This window comes from Phasianus colchicus, chromosome 1, assembly GCF_987193195.1.
Source record: "Phasianus colchicus chromosome 1, bPhaCol1.hap1.1, whole genome shotgun sequence".
Taxonomy (NCBI): Eukaryota; Metazoa; Chordata; class Aves; order Galliformes; family Phasianidae; genus Phasianus; species Phasianus colchicus.
The window spans coordinates 47882650-47901519 of NC_143436.1; the positions used below are offsets into that span (position 1 = coordinate 47882650).

The 18870-nt window shown below is 41.1% G+C and overlaps 1 protein-coding gene across 3 annotated transcripts in view; it reads right to left on the reverse strand.

Annotated features, from left to right (window-relative positions):
* BLTP3B (bridge-like lipid transfer protein family member 3B) overlaps window positions 1-15408 on the reverse strand; it is a 53928-nt gene extending 38520 nt beyond the window's left edge. The window contains exons 1-2 of one of the 3 annotated variants that reach the window (XM_090140294.1): window positions 14390-15408; window positions 7869-8015 (exon numbers count right to left, since the gene is read on the reverse strand). Coding sequence is in view for 2 of the 3 variants with exons in the window: in XM_090140301.1 (XP_089996427.1) it covers window positions 1493-1572 (80 nt within the window). In the remaining variant the exon portion in view is untranslated. Of the gene's footprint in view, window positions 1-1492; window positions 2216-7868; window positions 8016-14389 lie in introns of those variants that run through there. The other 2 variants (XM_090140301.1, XM_031600397.2) reach the window with 2 other exon arrangements.
* Between the last annotated feature and the right edge of the window lie 3462 nt (window positions 15409-18870).

Genomic DNA, 18870 nt, shown 5'->3' on the forward strand with positions numbered 1-18870 from the left:
TAAACAGTACCTTTCCATATGCGTATATACACATCTTAAATTTCAAAATGAAAAGTTTCATTTACAATATTTTACTCATAGTATTTAATAAAGAACTTTTATATACATATGCATAAATATAAAACAGACACATAAAAATATGGTGTTTATAACATTAGAAGCTTGAAAGATCAATCTGATGTACAAAGTTAACAATCACCGCATTATACCTACTAGAAGCAAAAGAATGGGCTATATTTATCCACACCTTCATTCTGCCATGGCAATTTGCTTCTGCTCATGAGCAGATCTAATTTTGGAAGATTACGTAGTAAAAAAATACTGCTGTTTGCTTTATAACTTGGGACTTTTCCCACTGAAATCTGCCTGGGCTGATATTTCCCAGGCAGAGAGCAAAGGTCTGTCTGCCCAAAACAATTGCTCTGGTGTCACTCAGATACATCCTTTCCACTCAAAAGCTTGGTTTCTATACAAAGTATGAGCTCCTTATTAAGTAAGAGAGTCGGGAAGAGATGGATGAAGGTGGTGAAGAAGCCTGGCAAGCTTCTCTTAACAGTTTCCAACTGTGTCTTGAAACACAGCGAGAATTTTCTCAGTCCAATTGCTTTACTGCATTATTGTGATTGTAAGCTCTGGAGGTATGTTTACCTCAGCTGACAAAGCCAAAATGCTCATTTTACCATTCCTTTAAACAAACAGCTAGCCACCATGAAAACCTACAGAATTTCATCAGCTGTCAATTTAATCACAAAGAGGAACTCTCAAACATCAATTCATTTGGAGGTGGGGGTGAGCACATAAGTTTGTTCATAATTAAAAGCTTATTTGTTTATTTACATTATACCAAATCTGAAATTATCCAGGATGCATCTGCAAATAATACCAGGCATGCTGCTTTGACAGAACAGTGTTTCTGCATTGCTTCAAAAGAATAATTATCCAGAAAGAAAGAGCGCTGATTCAAGAATATATTTTAATAATTACAGTACTAAAAACATATTAAGATGAGGGTATTGACAAATACATTCTCCTGGACAACTAATGTACTTCTAAATGTTTCATTTAGAAACATTATGTGGGGAATAAAGGGCTTAAATTATTCAGTTTTCCAGTTATCCTTCTTCGTTCCTTTTAACAAGAAAAAGCAAAATGATGATCTGACCAACCCGCCTCATTAAACCATCCTGTCAGTAACTGCAAAATGCAAAGCCTCACGTATCAGAAATCATATTGGCAAGTCTCGTCTGCCTTGTTTTATATAAATTTCTAAAATAAAGAAGTCACATTACAGTATATCAACTTTCTTGACGATGATCATCTAGAAAATAATACCAACTTGTAATTCTTGAGTCACATTTATACAGCAAATGCCAAAATATTATCTCATTGTATACACACATGGTTCCCTGAGACCGAAGCTCTTTGTAGGAACTCTCTGGACCCTCCACAGCTACACCACACAAGAAATGCAACACAAGAAATACCATACAACATGGAGGCAGATGTAACAGTCAGTTTGGTCTCAGCTGCAGTGAAATTACAGCGAAACCCTGGGGATCTATAGGAACACATTTCCAAACAGTGTCTTCAGACACTAATAAGGAGAACAGAGACAATAAAGCCAATCTTGAACATTCTTCAATCAGACAAGATAGGAGCCAGTCCTTACCAACAAGGAGCAGAAGGACAGGAAGACAATCTCAGCAAGCAGCATAAGGTTGATTTTTTGTGCTTTTATTTTTAAATCCTTCTGAGAGCGTTGTTTTGAATATGTTGTCCCTCCTCTAACCAGAGAGAATGCTGTCTGCTGCTTCATCTAGCACAGCCTAGTGCAAGAGGATATCCACCAGGAAGGCTGAACCTCTCATTTCAAAAGCAATGGAACTCTAGTGGATGAGTAGTGAGAAGATATTTCAGGCTTAGGCACCTCTAGCAGCACATCTCTTCATTCCACTTCTACAGCTGGAATGCCACTGATGAGCAGATGCTTGCTTATCAGACAGTGACACCTCCCCCAAACCCACTGTAATTCTGTAACATATGATGACCACATCTGTTTTTTACAGAGCCATTTTTTCCACAGAAGATGCCTTAACTGTGTGTCTCTGATGATTCCCTGTTCCTTCTAAACTCAGTCGTTTCACAGAAACATTCAGAGCTCCAAGTCCCTCTTGCCACAAGCAAAACTTCAGAATAAAAATGTTTTGAGCAAAGAAAAAATTAATCTCCCATATGGATTTTTAGTTTTTTTAGGGAGACCTCTGGATCACTATTCATTGTTGTCCTAACAAAATATAGTAACTTTACCATTTCATTCTACTTCATTCAAATAACAGGAAATGTTTCAGTTTTATATGGCCTCTTCTAACTAATAAATAAATAAATAAGAGCTGCCTATTTGGGCAGCTCGCCCCGCAAAAATACAATGTGATCATACCAGTTAGAACTCAGAAGAACGTGAAACTTCGTGGAGGAAATTAAAAGGGCCAACCAAGAAGAATAACAGCATTTTCAACCAAAACTAACAAAGAAATAAAAAAAAAATTAGGGACAACTACTACTCTCCAAATGGCTTTGTTCTAGGATTCCATGGTACATCAAAACAGGACATGAAAATGAGTCACAGGCATGTTGATATGCTTCTAGATCAGGATCCAGTCAACTTGCTACGAGCCAGCAAAACCATAACCAACAAACTTACCCAGATAACACGGGAAACTCAGTATTTTAGTACTATTAAGTTTTAATTATATTATTAAATTGAATGTTAGTACTATTCTGAAAACACTGGTGGTAACAATACCTTGGAGATGTTTTCAAGTGCTCATTGACAAGGAAAGTTTAAGCACAGCTCTTTAGACTAGCAAATATCCAAGGAACTACCATGTCATCTTAGAATTGTAACTTGGCATGCATAAATTTCTTGAACTTTGATGGTTAGACTCGATGATCTTAGAAGTCTTTTTCAACCTTAACGATCCCATTATTCTAATGATTCCAACATAGTAGACTGTCCTGTTTATTATACAGTTTTTTATATAAAATAGAGAGATGCTTACCAAAAAGTTAACACAGAATCTTGTTGTTCTAAATAAGTAGTAATTTGAAGTCTGTGCCCGTATTTGATGCAGTGAACACGTTATATGGAAAAATATAGTAAAATTCTGAGCTTTTCATATATTAGTTGGAATTAACAGTGTAAACAACTCCATGATATGTACACACTCTTCTCTCTGACTTGGTTCATGCTAACAGCTCCCTCACCATGCCATTTACTTTCACCCTGGTGTACATTCCTTAGAACAAATTAGTTACTGCCTAAAAACTGGGTCAAACTGGGAGCAGAAGCCTAGGCAACACAGCCACTTCCTGGCACATCATCCCACGAGCTTTCTTTTTGAGAGATCAGACAGTGTTAAATAACCACTACTTCATACGGGAAGAGAGTAAAAGAAAACACAGAACATTAAAAGCAAAGGGCAAGAGGAACAGAAATATAATAAAGTGCATGGTTGAGTTCACCAATGTTTTCTGTCACACTGTTCTGCTGAGGCAGTAAAACATCACTCTGAGACAATACATAGTTGGCTTATTAATACCACAAGCTATTCTTTGCAAAAATGTTTTCATTGATTCAATTTCAATTAGTCAAAATATCCTTCCCTTCCCAAAACATACAATTTGAGGTTTGACTTATTATACCTGATAGAATGAATTTCAATTCAGTTTAATATTCAATTCTATAAGATAAATGTTATAAAATACGGGACACTTTAATGTAAGAATCCAGAAATACAAGGTTAGCAATACCACGAGTAACTTGACATCACTCCCCTTAGAGTATGTACACAAACACAGTACAGTGCAGTTAGATGAATGGTTCAATTTTCCATTTAAAGACTACTAATTAAGAGTTTGGTGAAAAGCAAACTCCACAACAATAGCCAAGTGTTGAAAATCATAAGAAGAGTAGTAAGTTACAATCACTGTGTTTTGTTAGGATAATGAATAGTAATGAATATGTAGTGAATAGTAATCCAGAGGTCTTCCTGAAAGAACTAAAAATCCATACAGAAGATAAGTTTTTTTCTTTGCTCAAAAGTTTTATGTTTTGCATGTGACAAAGGGAGGCTTGGAGTTCAGAACGGGTATTCCACAATGCATCCAGGAAAAATGGACAAGAAATGAAAGCAGGAAGAAAAACCACGCTAGAGTATAGGATAAGAAGCTATACTAAAAAGGACAGGCTAGTGTTTTGTAAAACAGAGTCAAATGATTACATGAGTTTTAGAGCAGTGCTCCACAAAGTCTGCAGAGATGCCTTGTCAAGTTTGTCAAACAGAAGTTACAACATCTGGATTTAAGAGAGAAATTTAGAAGTCTGAATCACAATTGGGCATTGACCATTCTGCACATCTACTGAGTGCATCACGTGTTCCACCTGGCAAGAAACAGTCTTGTTGTTGTTGTTTTTAAGCAGTAGTTGTGTGGAAAATAAAAGTTTCCATGACACTTGGTAGAGAGGAGGTCTACTATTCTTCTCACTGCATAATCCTAAATCTTAAGACTTTGTATTTCCATTAAAGAGGAAAGTGAACCAGCAAATCCTAGATGAGAAAAGACAGACTCTCTAGATTAAAAAACAACTTTACATACCAATAGAATTAAGCGCAATGACCTTCAGAAGAGTTCTTATGAACTGTCCCTTCTTGACCCAAGTATGACAAGAAAGAAAAGAAAGAATGAGACAGACTCAAAACAATCATACAGGATTAAAAATATTTAGCTGCCACTGAGCAAAAGTGTAATCTAAAGACAATAGACTTTACAGATGCAATGAAGTGCCTGATGTGTATTGAATACAAATACAAAAAATAAATCTCTGTAGAAGTTGTCCGTTTTCAACCTTCGGACCTACTTAAACACATCAGAATCAACCTATACCTTTTCTTGGTACTTTAACAGTCAAGATGTCACAAAAGCTGCTACAGACATTTGGTATGCATTACATGGCTCAAGGTTAGAAAAATTAGCAAGGAGACTGCAAGAGCAACATCTAATATACCCAAGGAAAAGTGGAAATCCAAAGGCACATGAAGGTATTTACTTCACTCACCTGTAAGTGAATTCTGGCTGTTTTAGGGATGCTCTAGTTTTAGTGGAGAATTTCGCCCAGCATGAAATCAATAACTACACTTTATGGAAGATTTAGAGTAAATTAGTTTTAGCTCCACCAGTTGAGGTAAAATGTTGCCTATCAACTATGAAACATTAAAGTCACTTTCATCAAGTTCTCAGAAAACTGACCTTCTGAGGAAATTAACAGATTTGCAAATGTCCCTGAAGCAACAGCTAATTCTGTGAAGATGCAAGATACCAGACATTAAAGACAAAATTCATGGAAGTTACTTGGTTTTAAGTGAAGGATATTTATAGGAAATGGAGAAGATGAGAGAAAATTGATGAAAAAACTGCCCAGCACACAAGGAGCTTCAAGTACTGCTATATATGTAAAGAATGAATGGGAAGCAGTTCTAAATATCACTATGATATTATGTGTGTCCTCACTTTGGATGCTACATTCATTTCTTAAAATGAATTTAAGAATTCATTAAAATGAAGCCAATTTAAAAATAGAGAGGATAAGCAAAAATTAATGATGAAATGAACACTGCAAAGAAAGTTAATTGGGTACTCATATATTAAAAAAAATAACAATAATAAAAAATAAAAAACAGAATATATACACTTCAAGGGCTGCCATTCTCCTTATTTTCATACGGGCATTCATAGGAGACTCATAAAGGCAATACCAACTGCAGTAGCTGCAACAACCTGATTTCTCAAGAAATTTCTCAAGAATACCTGACATCTATGGTACCATTTCTTCTACCACTTCACTACTACTTCTTCCACCTTCTGACATCAATTTGTACAGGAGAAGGGTCTTACCCCTTTACCCATGATTAACATGGCCAGCCCACACAAACACCTGCATGTTCTATTTAACCTTCATGCTCTATTTTAAGGCCTTGAACTTCTGTAGAATCATCAAGTGTGTATTTGGTGACTGAGTGCAAGACGGAGAGCTGCATTCAGCATGACCTGCTGGACACCCAGTGTGATGAAGATCTCCATGAACAGATGCTGGACATTGTCTTGCAGAGGTGCTCAGAGGCCAAGCTTACAGACAGCAAGAGGCCATTTGCCTGTTTGTGATCCCTACCTGGAGCTACTGCCTGGCTACAGATTACAGAACAAGACAAGACCACGACACCACCTACAATCCTACAACTTCAGGTGGGACATTTCAGGCTACTAAACATAACTCGAAACACCCAACTCTTATCAGGGCTTTCAATCTAGCATTATATAAAGACAGATTTTTTCCCAACCCACTCACCAGGCAAACCACTAATTAAGATTCTGACTCAACACCCAACCCCCCCTTCCATGACATCTCACACCATCCCCCTTCTCTCTCCCATTCTGGGGGGTGTGTGCCTGAGTATTACATCTGCTTTTCCTGATATCTTCCAAATAATTGCTTCTATTTCATCACTACACAGATGGGCTTCAGTGTGAACTCCTACTCAAGCTAATTCCTAAAAACGACTTAATATACCCATCCATTTGCTCTAAGTCTTATTCCATACTTTTCCAATAACAACATTCCCTCCAACCCCCTGGAGCTGGCAGTATATAAATCTCCACAGAGGTATGCACTGCTTCTTGGGTACAGATAGAACAGAAACAACAGCTGTCATCAGTAGCTACTATCTAATGATGTGCCATGTACCAAACCTGTTCAGACACAGCCAAGCACTGCGCGCAGATGAGGAGCTTATGCTGCATGAATGATAATGATCCTGTAAGTAAAATAGTGCTTAATTTATTTCATTCACGATAAAACTTCATAAAGACTACTCTACTCACATGTATCACTACTCTACTCCACAATGTATCACTTATCATGCACACAAATAGTCAAATTATATCAAGTTCACAAAGCTAGTTACAGATATGACAATCTTCTACACGACGGACCTTAACATGAATGTTGACTATAGGAAAACAAAATTCTTAACGTTCTAAGACATCTGGGAAAGTACATGCAATTTCCATACGGTGCGTAGCAAAAAATAGCATGTCACATTTTGAGAATTTGTTGATATTTGGTAAGTTACAATCCAGTCAAAATACAACATTTTGCAGCTAATGAAAAAAAAAAAAATGACATGATGCAAAATAATTTTAAAAGTTAAAACCAAGAAACAGCAGTGTGGTGTAAAAGCATAAGACCATGTGATGCCTTTTGGAAACTGTACCATTGATTCACGTAACAGCAACAGATAGCTTATATATGCAAAGTGATCAGATGTTATGACAAACCAAGGGTTTTTTTGCTAAGACATTTTCAAAAATTTCAAAAAAAAAAAGAAAAAAGCAGAACCCACAGCTATTCTCTTACACAAATCACATGAAAAGTTCACTGAACCTCCAAGCATCTATCAGTCCAAACAAAATAAACATTAAGGTGAAAACGATACATAGCAAGTGTCAAGTAGCCTAAGGATATGGGGAACCACCTGAAAGATTACATTTAGAACTTACATACAAACATATGTTTATAAAGGGATTGCAGGTATACTTCACAAACTAGTTCTACAAAATTAATACAAGACTTCTTTTGCTTTTATACATAACTGCATAGCAAGCAACTACTTTTCGCACAACGGTAATTTCAAAAGCAAGCAAAAGAGAGAAAACCCAATCAACATTTTATAGAGCTCATCTTAGTGCCAAATTTGTATAAATACATACCCCCTCTTACATTTAATTTACAAAGGTGGGAGAGGGGAAGTTACCTGAGGGCAAGGTATTCAGACAAAAGGCCCCTATTCCTGATGAAAGCAAGTGGTCAGTTGCCACAGTTTCTGAGAAGCTTCTGGTGCTCATTTTGGTAGTAAGGATATTCACAGCAAACCCATCTCCACCAGAGCCAGCAGGGATCGCTGCAGGGAACGGGACACAGGGGACACACAAGGGATCAAGTTCAAAGGGAAAAAGGAGTGATACAATAATGTAAGAGATTTGTCGCTGAAGAGAACTGCAGTCACAACAGTTTGTTATACATTATGACATTAAATAACTGAAAAGGAAAAAGCTGTGTAAAGTGCTAGATTCCCACAAGAATATCCCTTGCTGCCTGATACTACGATACTGCAGCTGTATTTAAATGAACAGCTTATGTAGAAAACTTCAATCATGCAGGAAAGGTCTATATAATACAGCGAAGTGGTTTCAGAGATACTCAGCATATTTGCAACGTGAGAAGGCAGCCATCCTGGACTTTTAGTATATTCTGAACTGGGAGAGAACTCTGTTGCTTTGCCTAACCTGAGATTTCTCAATCCACAGCACTTGCTCCATTCGGTGTCTCAAATACACGTATTTGAAGGTCGCACTTCAGAAACATGACTCTACAGAGGTAATGGAATAGGAGTTTTTCTATTTGACTGTACTTGTTCCTTAGTATGAAGGCTGGCACACTTTCATCATTCTGATTTCACAGGGTATGAGTTTTAGTATATTAAACTTGTCAAAAATTAAAATATATACATAAAATATAACTCAATATAGTAATTAAAAAAAAAATCATTGTTAACTGTCCTCCCTTTGAAAAGATGCCTCAGACTAAATACTATTGTGGATGTAATATAATCCTAGCATTTGGAAACGGCTCTTCATAGGCTGTTTGTTAAGATATCTCAATGACATTTAAGAGGTTTATCACAAAACCAAACTACAGATGCCTAGTTATGATAATAATTTTCTATGGTCTCCAGATCCCCAAGCAATGGGAGCAGCCACAACACAAAAGTTGTTCCAGAAGTAACAACCACATAGCTTCCAGATTCCTGGGTAGCTGCATCTCAGGGTTGCTCCCTCGGGAGTCAGAGGACAGAAGCCAACTAGTCTGAGAAAACAAAAACCCTGGTATTATACTATGCAGTAAGTGAAATAGCAGAGCTGCCACAAATCCTGTGCTGCCAAGCTTGCCTCACACTTGTCGGAGCAAGACACTTGGATCCACACTGCAAAGCCTGGGAGTACTGAAAGCCAAAGCCCGACTGTGAGCTCTTCTTACATTCCTCTCCTGTTTCTTCTAAAGAAAAGATGATGGAATGAAAGAGGCCTGAACTTTGGTTAGCATCAGCTTGCAAAGACATGCAAAGAACTACAGGAGCTACTGATCGAGAAACCTGGGTGTCCCTGCAACCTGCCAAAAACTACTTATCTGTCATGTAATCACTTGTTAGCAACTATTCTCACAGCAAAACCTGTAAAACAAATCATTTTGTGTAAGCCCTTATAATGCTCTTAGTGTTCTATCAGCACTCTGATATCCCCTATCCAATCTGCTTGCACAAGAAAACTGCAATTACAATGACGTACACTTCAACAATACATTTCTGAGTGAAACATGCTTAAGTACAAAAACTCCAAGGCTTCAGCAGGAGAAACACCAGATTTCAAAAAATACAAATATGTTGTTTTGGGTTTTTTTATTCTTCCTCATTGTATAATGATAAAACAATTTTATTTCTCTGGGGCATTATTTAAACAGCCTTCTTCGTAAAAATGCTTTGCACTACTGTATCGTCTGCCTGTACACACAGTAATCAACACTACTTAATTCTTGAAACTTATTTCCCACTAAACCTATCGTGAAAATGGCTTCAAAGGGAAAGATCACATACCATACAACCAAAATGCTACTGATTAATTCATGGTGGTTCTGTAGATGTGTTAATTTTTAATATGCATACAGAAGAATTGTCTAACAAACAAAACTTCAGCAGAACTTTAAGAGAACAAATAAAACGTGTGCAGAATCCAGCATCCAAATTTATAAGGCATTTGCAAAAATAAGGTAAGCAAAACTAAAAATTAGAAGGAATTTGGAATTAAGGAAACACATTTTGTAACTTTCTCCTTGTTTTCTCCTGCCATTTCAAGCAGTTCTTCTTTACTACCTGTTGTATTCTTTTTCAGACTCGATTCTTTCATTAGGTGCAGCTTCTGCTTGCCATAAGCACCACACTAATACTTTCCATAACCACTCAGATTAAATATGGACTTATTCCGAACAATGGAGATTGTTCCACTTAGAGTGTGTTGTGAAGTTTTTCCACTTACTACCTAAGCCAATAAAGTCAGTCATGTAGAACACACCCTGTAAGTAGTTCAGTAAAAGCACAGAGAGAACCTGATTGATGCTTATTCTAGATCTTCCAAATTATTCTAGGAAAAATGCACACTTTCATGTTCTTTGGCTGGTTAAAAAAAAAAAAAAAAATTGGCTTAGCTTCCACAAAACTACACAGACACAGAAGTGGAATACTCAGAAGTGTGAAAATGACCATAAAATGCACACTTCTTATGCTAATAGAATAAGTTGGAAGTTTAAAGGTTTTACAAGCAACTGTAAGTAATTATTTACAAAAAGGAAATGGTCCACTCCAGCCAAATCAGTAACTGCTACACTGGTAGTTCTGAAAAGAATAACCTCCAATCTCTCAGAGTGACAACATCCCTGACCAAGCAGGCATGTCTCTCACCCATGAAAACACATAACAGAACACAGTTAAGATTTGATGTGTTTCAGTTCACCGTGGAAGAGCCTGACAACACAAGAAAGTGATCCCAACATCACATAGCAAGCCCCTAACTGCTATGTGTCATTCCCACCTTCGTAAAGGATAATGCTATTACTCAGATCTACTTGCTTAATCTTAGGGCAGGTATGTTAGGAAGCAAAGGCATTCCACCATCTATGTTCACAAAAAACAAAAACAAGCAACCTAATGCAATAAGGAGCAATCAAAAACTCAAGGTACCTAGCTTCCAAATGACAAACTCATCTTTTCAGCTTAGTAAACAGTGTTTAGTTTCATATTTTACACCAAGAACCCCATAACCTGAAGAATAAAAGGAAAACGTACATTGTTCTCCTCTGCATTCTTTCTCCTCATCTTTTTCCACAATCTTGGAGAAGAGTAACACACATTGAAGGCAAAGAACAGCTTTTTCTTCTGAAGTTCTTAGAAGACAGTAAGAAAACTGAAAACTCATCAGAATTATGTCAACACTTAGACATAAGATACAGATTTGTTAAAAACAAAGCTCTGTGAACCTTCATTGTTTCTAAGCTGTAATACGGCATTAAGAAAAACCTTCTACAAAACTAAAAAGTTATTTTGATATCAAAACTTCTCCATTACAAAGTCTGAATCCCTCTTCTTGTTTTCAGATTTTTCACGCTCATTATCTGTTTAAGAACTTTCCCTGAATGGAAGAATCACTAAGGTTGGAAAAGACCACTAAGATCACCTAGTCCAACCATCAGCCCATCGCCATTGTGGCCGCTGCCTCCCTCTGTGCCACATCCACACAGTTCTCAAACACCTCCAGGGACAGTGACACCTCCCTGGGCAGCCTATGCCAGCATCACTCTTTCTGAGAAGAAATTCTTCCTAATACCCAGTAGTATGAACGCTCTCTGACACAACTTGAGGCCATTTCCTCTCATCCTATCACTCTTGCCTGGGAGAAAATGCCGACCTTCAACCTACCACAATCTCAGGTCACTGTAGAGAGCTATGAGGTTTCCCCTGAGCCTCCACTGACTGAACAACACCAGTTCCCTCAGCTGCTCACCATCAGACTTGTGCTCCAGACACTTCATGGCTCCATTGCCCTACTTTGGACGCACTCCAGAGCCTCCATGTCCTTCTTGTAGTGAGGGGCTCAAAACTGAACACGGTACTCAAGGTGCAGCCTCGCCAGTGCTGAGCACAGAGGGACAGTCACCTCTCTGCTCCTGCTGGCTTCACTATTGCTGATACAAGCCACGATGTCACTGACCATCGTAGCCACCTGGGCACACTGCTGGCTTATGTTCAGCTGACTGTCGATCAGCACCTCCAGATCCTTTTCCTCCACACAACTTTCCAGTCACTCTGCCTCAAGCCTGTAGTGCTGCAGGGGTTGTTGACTGAAGTACAGGACACCACACTTGGTCTTGTTGAACCTCATGCAATTGGCCTCAGTCCATCAATTCATTCTACCCAGATTCCTCTGCAGGGTAAGGCTGCTTCTTAATCCCAATGTCCATTCATCCACCTTAAAGAACCATAAACTGCTAAATGGAAACCACACGACTGAATGACACAAAATATGCTTTTAACTTTGCATAAACAGTATCCAGACAGCTATAAAAAAGCTGAAAAGCACTAACATGTGGTGGCAGATACCGCAGCAATCTCCATTGTAAATATTGCTTAATAAATTATCTGTAGGGAAGGGCTGGCTGATATGCTATCCAGAGGTTACTTCCAACCTCAATCATTCTGTGACACGTAACAAAAAATGGAAGTAAAGAACTGTAACTGGAGGAGGAGTTCACATCTTCTATTTGTTCTCTGAAGTAAAAACTATACTTGGCTTTGTTCAAGCAAAGAGGATTTAATCAGTAAAAACAGAATAAAAAGAGAGGAAACAGAGATGAAAGTAAATCCGGGTAACTGGATAATTCTTTTCCACTCTTCCTTTATTATACGCAGATTTCTACCAGGATGTCAATCCTGGTGACCTAACACCTGCCTTGCTGAAGGTGGCAAAAGGGCATCAGTTTTGAGGAACTATGAGAACTGCAGAGCAGGAACCGAATAGTGACAGAATCCGAAGTGAAAGTGTCCTTTGTCACCCTATGTGTTACAGGAACTTACTGAGATCTTTTGCTCTAGACTGAAATAAAACAATGTACGAAGCACATTCTTAAGATATTAAAAGAAAACCCAAAATAAAAAACACAATTGTCACTTCTGTTCAAAAAACAAATCCTTGAAATTTAAAATGCCACCTGGATTTGTTCTCTTGTGCATTGTGTGCAATCACTGAAGGACCAGTTCTGCAAGAAGATATCTGATCACATTATTAAGAACACCCATAATAAGGGCGTTAATAATAAGGTCTGTGTTTTGCCACTTTAATATTCAGCAGTGTGGCTCAGGAGCCTCAATTTCAAACTGCAAACCTCAGATCGTTAGATATATCCCATAAGCTTTTTAAAAATGCCAAAACTCGCAGCAATCAATTACAGCGGTCTCATTGAATCAACATCATCACATCCCACACAAAAACACACGGATTTATCAACATTGAAAAATTAAAAAAATCTGCTGATTTGAAAGCTGCTTATTTCACAAACCAGACAAGAAGCAGCTTGAGTTACTCATGCCCGGTTATGAGGCACATTTTGGCACTGAGACCAACTCACTTTGCAGCTCCCTTCGCTCTCCATCCAGCGTGCTGTCAGCACTACAGGAAGTGAACTATGTCAACCAATTAAGCGCACTGATTTCAGGCACGCTCCTGATGAGAAAGCTCACTCCAGGCAGATGACATCTTTGCACTGCATTTTCATTCTCACAGTGCTCAGTTACTGTCTCATGAAAAGATTTCCTCATCAGCATTCCCAGCTACAAAAACCTCAAGAATAGGGTGGAGGAGTTACATTATATTACTGCTGCTTGATGCTACACCTTTAAAAGCTAGAAGCAAAGGATTCAGAATGAGAATTTTGTTTTCTCTGGGCACCATCGACAGATTTGTCAAGTGACAACTGCTGTATTTGCATTGATGAAAAATACCCATCAGAAATACCGCACGGAATTAGAATGAATCATTTTGAAGAACATATGCAAAGCAGCACAGGATCCGCTTTTTAGGTAACAATTTATAAAAGTAAATCCTGAAGAATGCTGCAGTATGAGCTAGAGATGAGGTGCCTAAAAGGCCGTTGTCTCTCTTTACAAAATGGAAGAGATTTCATTACGTCGTTTTCAAATTGTGTACTCGCTGTATTTTGCGGAGTTTCCCCAACTTTCATGCACAGACACCGAATGCCACAGCATTACCATTTCTCCTCTGGAGCAGGAGGCCCGTGCGATACCTCGCACCCCGGCAGACGCACGAGCGCTCCCACCGCTCTGCGCAGCGGCACGGACCCCTGTTGCCACCCGGCCTCACCCGGCACAAGCTCGGCTGTGTCGGCCCGCTCTGCGGGGACGCTCGCCCCGCTCCCGGCGGCAGGCTGACCGCCGCGCTCCGCGCGCCCGCCCGGGCTGCGTGCGGCACTGCCCGCTCGGCGGCGACTCACCCGGGGCTCCCCTTTGCGCCAGGAGCGCCGGGCCGCCTCCGGGCGGGGGGCAACGGCCGTTTCCACGCGTGTCACGGCGGGACGGCCCCGCACCGCCTCTCCCCAGCCGGGAGCCGCCGCTGCTCCCCCTCGCACCTCAACCCACCCCGGCGCCGAGCTGACCTGGAGAGATGCTTCAGGATCTGCTTCTTGATGATCCCCGCCATGGCGCCCGCCGGCACGCACCGCTCACCACGACCGGCCCGGAGCGGGGACGCGCCTCATCCCTCCGCCTCCCCCAGCCCGAGCCGGGGAGACCGCGGGGAGCGGAGGAGCCGCCGCCAACACTCACGCTCGCTCGGCTCCCACCGCCATCTTGGCTGCACCATCGCCTAGTGACGGGGGGCGGGACGGAGCCACCGCCCCGCGCGGAGAGAGGCGGACCCAGCTCTGTTACCGCCGCCCCTCGGCACCCGCAGCCTCCGCTCCCCGCAACGCGTAGTGCCGCCCATTCACAGAGGTTGGAAAAGATTGCTAAGATCACCCAGTCCGACCGTCAGCCCATCCCAACCATGCCCAGTAACTACGTCCCTCGGTGCCACATCTACATGTTTCTCGAACGCCTCCGGGGACGGTGACTCAACCGCCTTTCTGGGCAGCCTGGTTCAGTGCAGCACCGCTCCTTCAGAGGTTTTCCTAAAATCCAACCTGAACGCTCATTGACACAACTTGAGGCCATTCCCTCTCATCCTATCACTCTTACCTGGGAGAAGAGGCCGACCCCCAAATCACCTCCAAACTCCTTCCAGGTTGTTGTAGAGAGCAGTGAGGTTTCCCCTTAGCCTCCTCAGCTCCAGACTGAACAACCCCAGTTCCCTCAGCCATCTGTGCTCCAGACTCTTCATGGCTCCACTGCCCTACTCTGGACATTCTCCAGGGCCTCCATGTCTTTATTGTAGTGAGGGGCCCAAAACTGAACACAGCACTCAAGGTGTGTATTCAGGGCTGAATACAGAGGGACAGTCACCTCTCTGCTCCTGCTGGCTGCACCATTGCTGATACAAGCCACAATGCCTCTGGCCTTCATGGCCACCTGGGCACACTGCTGGCTCATGTTCTGCAGCTGTTCACAGAATCACAGAATGGCCAGGATTGGAAGGGACCTCAAGGATCATGAATCTCCAAACCCCCTGCCACATGCAGGGCCACCAACCTCCCCATTTAATGCTAGACCAGGCTGCCCAGTGCCCCATCCAATCTGGCCTAGAATACCTCCAGGGACGGGGCATCCACAACCTCTCTGGGCAGCCTGTTCCAGCACCTCACCACTCTCTCTGTAAAGAACTTCCCCCTGACATCCAATCTGAATCTTCCCTCCCTCAACTTAAAACCATTTCCCCTCGTCCTGCAGTTATCAATCCTTTCAAAGAGTTGATTCCCCTCCTGTTTGTAGGCTCCCTTTAGGTATTGAAATGCTGCAGTGAGGTCACCCCGCAGCCTTCTTTTCTCCAGGCTGAACAAGCACAGCTCCCTCAGCCTGTCTTCATAGGGGAGGTGCTCCAGTCCCCTGATCATCTTCATGGCCCTCCTCTGGACCCTCTCCAACAGCTCCCTGTATTTTTTGTACTGGGGGCTCCACACTTGGATGCAGTATTCCAGATGGAACCGCACAAGAGTAGAGTAGAGGGGGACAATCACCTCCCTGTCCCTGCTGGCCTCCCCTCTTTTGATGGAGCCCACTGTTGTCAGTATCTCCAGATCCTTTTCTTCCACACAGCTTTCCAGCCACTCTTCCCCAAGCAAGTAGCATTGACTGGGATTTTTGTGATGAAAGTGCAGGATCCCACACATGAACCTTGTTGAACCTCATGCAATTGGCCTCAGCCATTGATCCAGTCTATCCAGATTCTGCTAATTGCTACTCTCATGCAGATTAATACTTCCTTCCAGCTTGGTGTTATCTGTAGATTTACTGAGGATGCAGTCAGTCTTCTTGTCTAGATCATCAATAAAAATATTAAACAAGCCTGGCCTTAGTGCCAAACCCTGGGGAACACTACTCCTGATCAGTCACCAGCTAGATTTAACTCCATTCACCACTACTTTCTGGGTACCACTCTCTGCATTTCTTCACTCTCCCACACTGATAACGAGATGGTAGACTAAGAAGGCATTTCTCTGTACCTTGGCTGCAGCCTCTCCCTTTGCTGACCCGTGAAGCATGTCTCCTGCAGGCCACATTGCCTGCCCCTCACCTAGTGCACCCAGCCCAGTCCCTACACCCTCAGAGACTGGCCCTGGGTTGGTTTTTTTGAAAGGCTGTTACAAAGTGCAGCTTAAAGATGTAATGTGCAACAGCAGTAATAAATGTTTTGATATCCAGTAAAGATTCATCCAGATAAAATGTGAATTTGCATACATGCATTACTAGCTGCTGCCAATGTGCACTTTGTGTGCTTCCCAAAGAGCCAGAGCTGCAAGTGGTCTGAAAGTTCACTCGCAGAAACAGTGTTTGAAGTTGCTTTGAATTTTCTAGATAAACTCCAGTATTCCTTCTCTTTTGCAGTATATTTACTTTGATGAGCCCAGTAAGACATTTATTCTTTTTATACCTCATGTAGCAGAAATGCTAAGTCACAGCTTGAAGCAGTGATTGAGCACCTGGCAGGAAGGCAGAGCCAACTCAGGTGCACGCAATGCACCTGAGTGACCAGAATGGGTGGATCCTGGCTCCACCACTTCCTAGACCTCATTTAAGGGTTGGCAGTGGAGGCAAGGATATCTTTCTGGGGATCCTTACATACTTGAGGCTTCCTAGAGATAAGTAGCTTATTTCTCCTTGTTTCTTATGGTTGTTGTGTTTGAGTGAATCCTTGCTTGATGCAGCCTAGGATCTTGCTGTTCAAATGTCCTTGCGTTTTCCATTGTGTTACACTTCTCTTTCAAAGTAATGCTTGTTTCTAGCTACAGAAAGCAAATTGTTTCTATTTAGGATCTCGTAGATCATTTCAAAATGATGCACCAAGCAAACTCAACCTTACTAGCAAGATGAAGAACTGCCTAGGCACAGCTTCTGGACCCAGCTCTCTCAGCCTGTTCTCACATGGAGGTGTTCCATCCCTTGGATCATTTTTGTGGCCCTTCTCCAGAAATGCTCCAGCAAGTCCATGCTTCTCCTATCCTGAAGGCTCTGCATCTGGATGCAGTACTCCAGGTGAGACTTCACCAGAGCAGAGGGGCAGGATCACCTCCCTCTTCCCTGCTGGCCATACTCCTTCTGGTGCAGCCCAGGATGTGGTTGGCTTTCTGGGCTGTGAAAGCACATTGCTGGCTCTAGTTTAGCTTTTTCCTTAAGCAGAGTGTCTTGGAAGTTACTCAAACTCTCTGACTTCTAAAATCATGTTCTTCTCCAGGTGATTTCCATGGTTGTTATGAAGCCTACAGGTTATGATTGTTTCAAGAGAATAAGTTATCGTGCTGTGGAAAAATTTTTGAGATAGTTAATTAAATGATCTGTAATAGTTTTGTTCATTTAGTAAGCCTTTTCTCTGGAGCTATTTCATTCAGGAAAAATACCTTGAAGAAATTTCATTAGTGGCTAACCAAGAACTCTAATTGCAAATATTAATCAGAAATAGCAAGAAGAATGGTAAAAACTACCAGGTTTTTCAGATGTAATCTCTTTAAGAAAGATGGCTGACTGGCTCTAGAATGTAGTCTGGGGCTGCAGAGGAAATACATCAGACACTAACTTCCTTCCTTCTTGTGTGCATGTAAATTATTTATGTGCAATGAACCAAAATAATCCAAGGACCTTCATATCAGATGTGAAGCAGTAACAAATGAAGAAACAGGTCAGGAGATGAATACTTTCAATTGATTTTTTTTTTTTTCCAGGTGTTTAAAAATCAGTCAGTTGTGTAATAGTGACATCATTATATTAATTCGAGATACTTATAAAGTGGGAATGAAGCAACACTTTTATTCACGTTTTAGTTCACATTTCTCAACTAGAAAAAAATCCACCATTGTCTCAGAGTTCTTGGAGAACTTTGAGAACGTGACAGTTTCACATCAAGGAAGAAAAGAAGCGGGAGAGGAAATGGGGGGGGGAAAAGGAAAACAAGATCTTGCATGTGCTCCCTTTCAAATGTTCTGCCCACCTAGATCTGGCAGAGGACAAGGTGATCAGAATGAGAAAGTTAAAATATTCTTGCCCAGCATGGTTAACCTGAGTCATGAACTCACCTTCTCCCTCATATTTTGGAGCATGCTCATGGGAGGAAAAGGCACAAGTCAGCCCTCCATCTCCAAGGAACTGTAAGTGTGTATGATAAGAAGCCCAGCTTATCTTGCTCAGAGTAGAATACCTGGTGTTTTGGGTAGAAGTTAATAGCAGAATATTCCCATAGTGTGTTTGTTAGACTTTGGATTTTTTTTTTTTTTTTTCCCCACACATCTCAATCCCATGTTTTCAAGCAGATGAGTGTGAGAAGGCTTCTTCATTTTGGAGTACTGCTGCATGAGCTGATGCTTGATAGAACATCCAAAGAATGATTCCTTTATTCAATAGAGGAAGGCAACCATTTATGAAGAATGCCACTTGTGGGATTGTCATCAGCTGTGGCCTTAAAGCAGCAGAGGTTTACTCTTCTTAACTACTT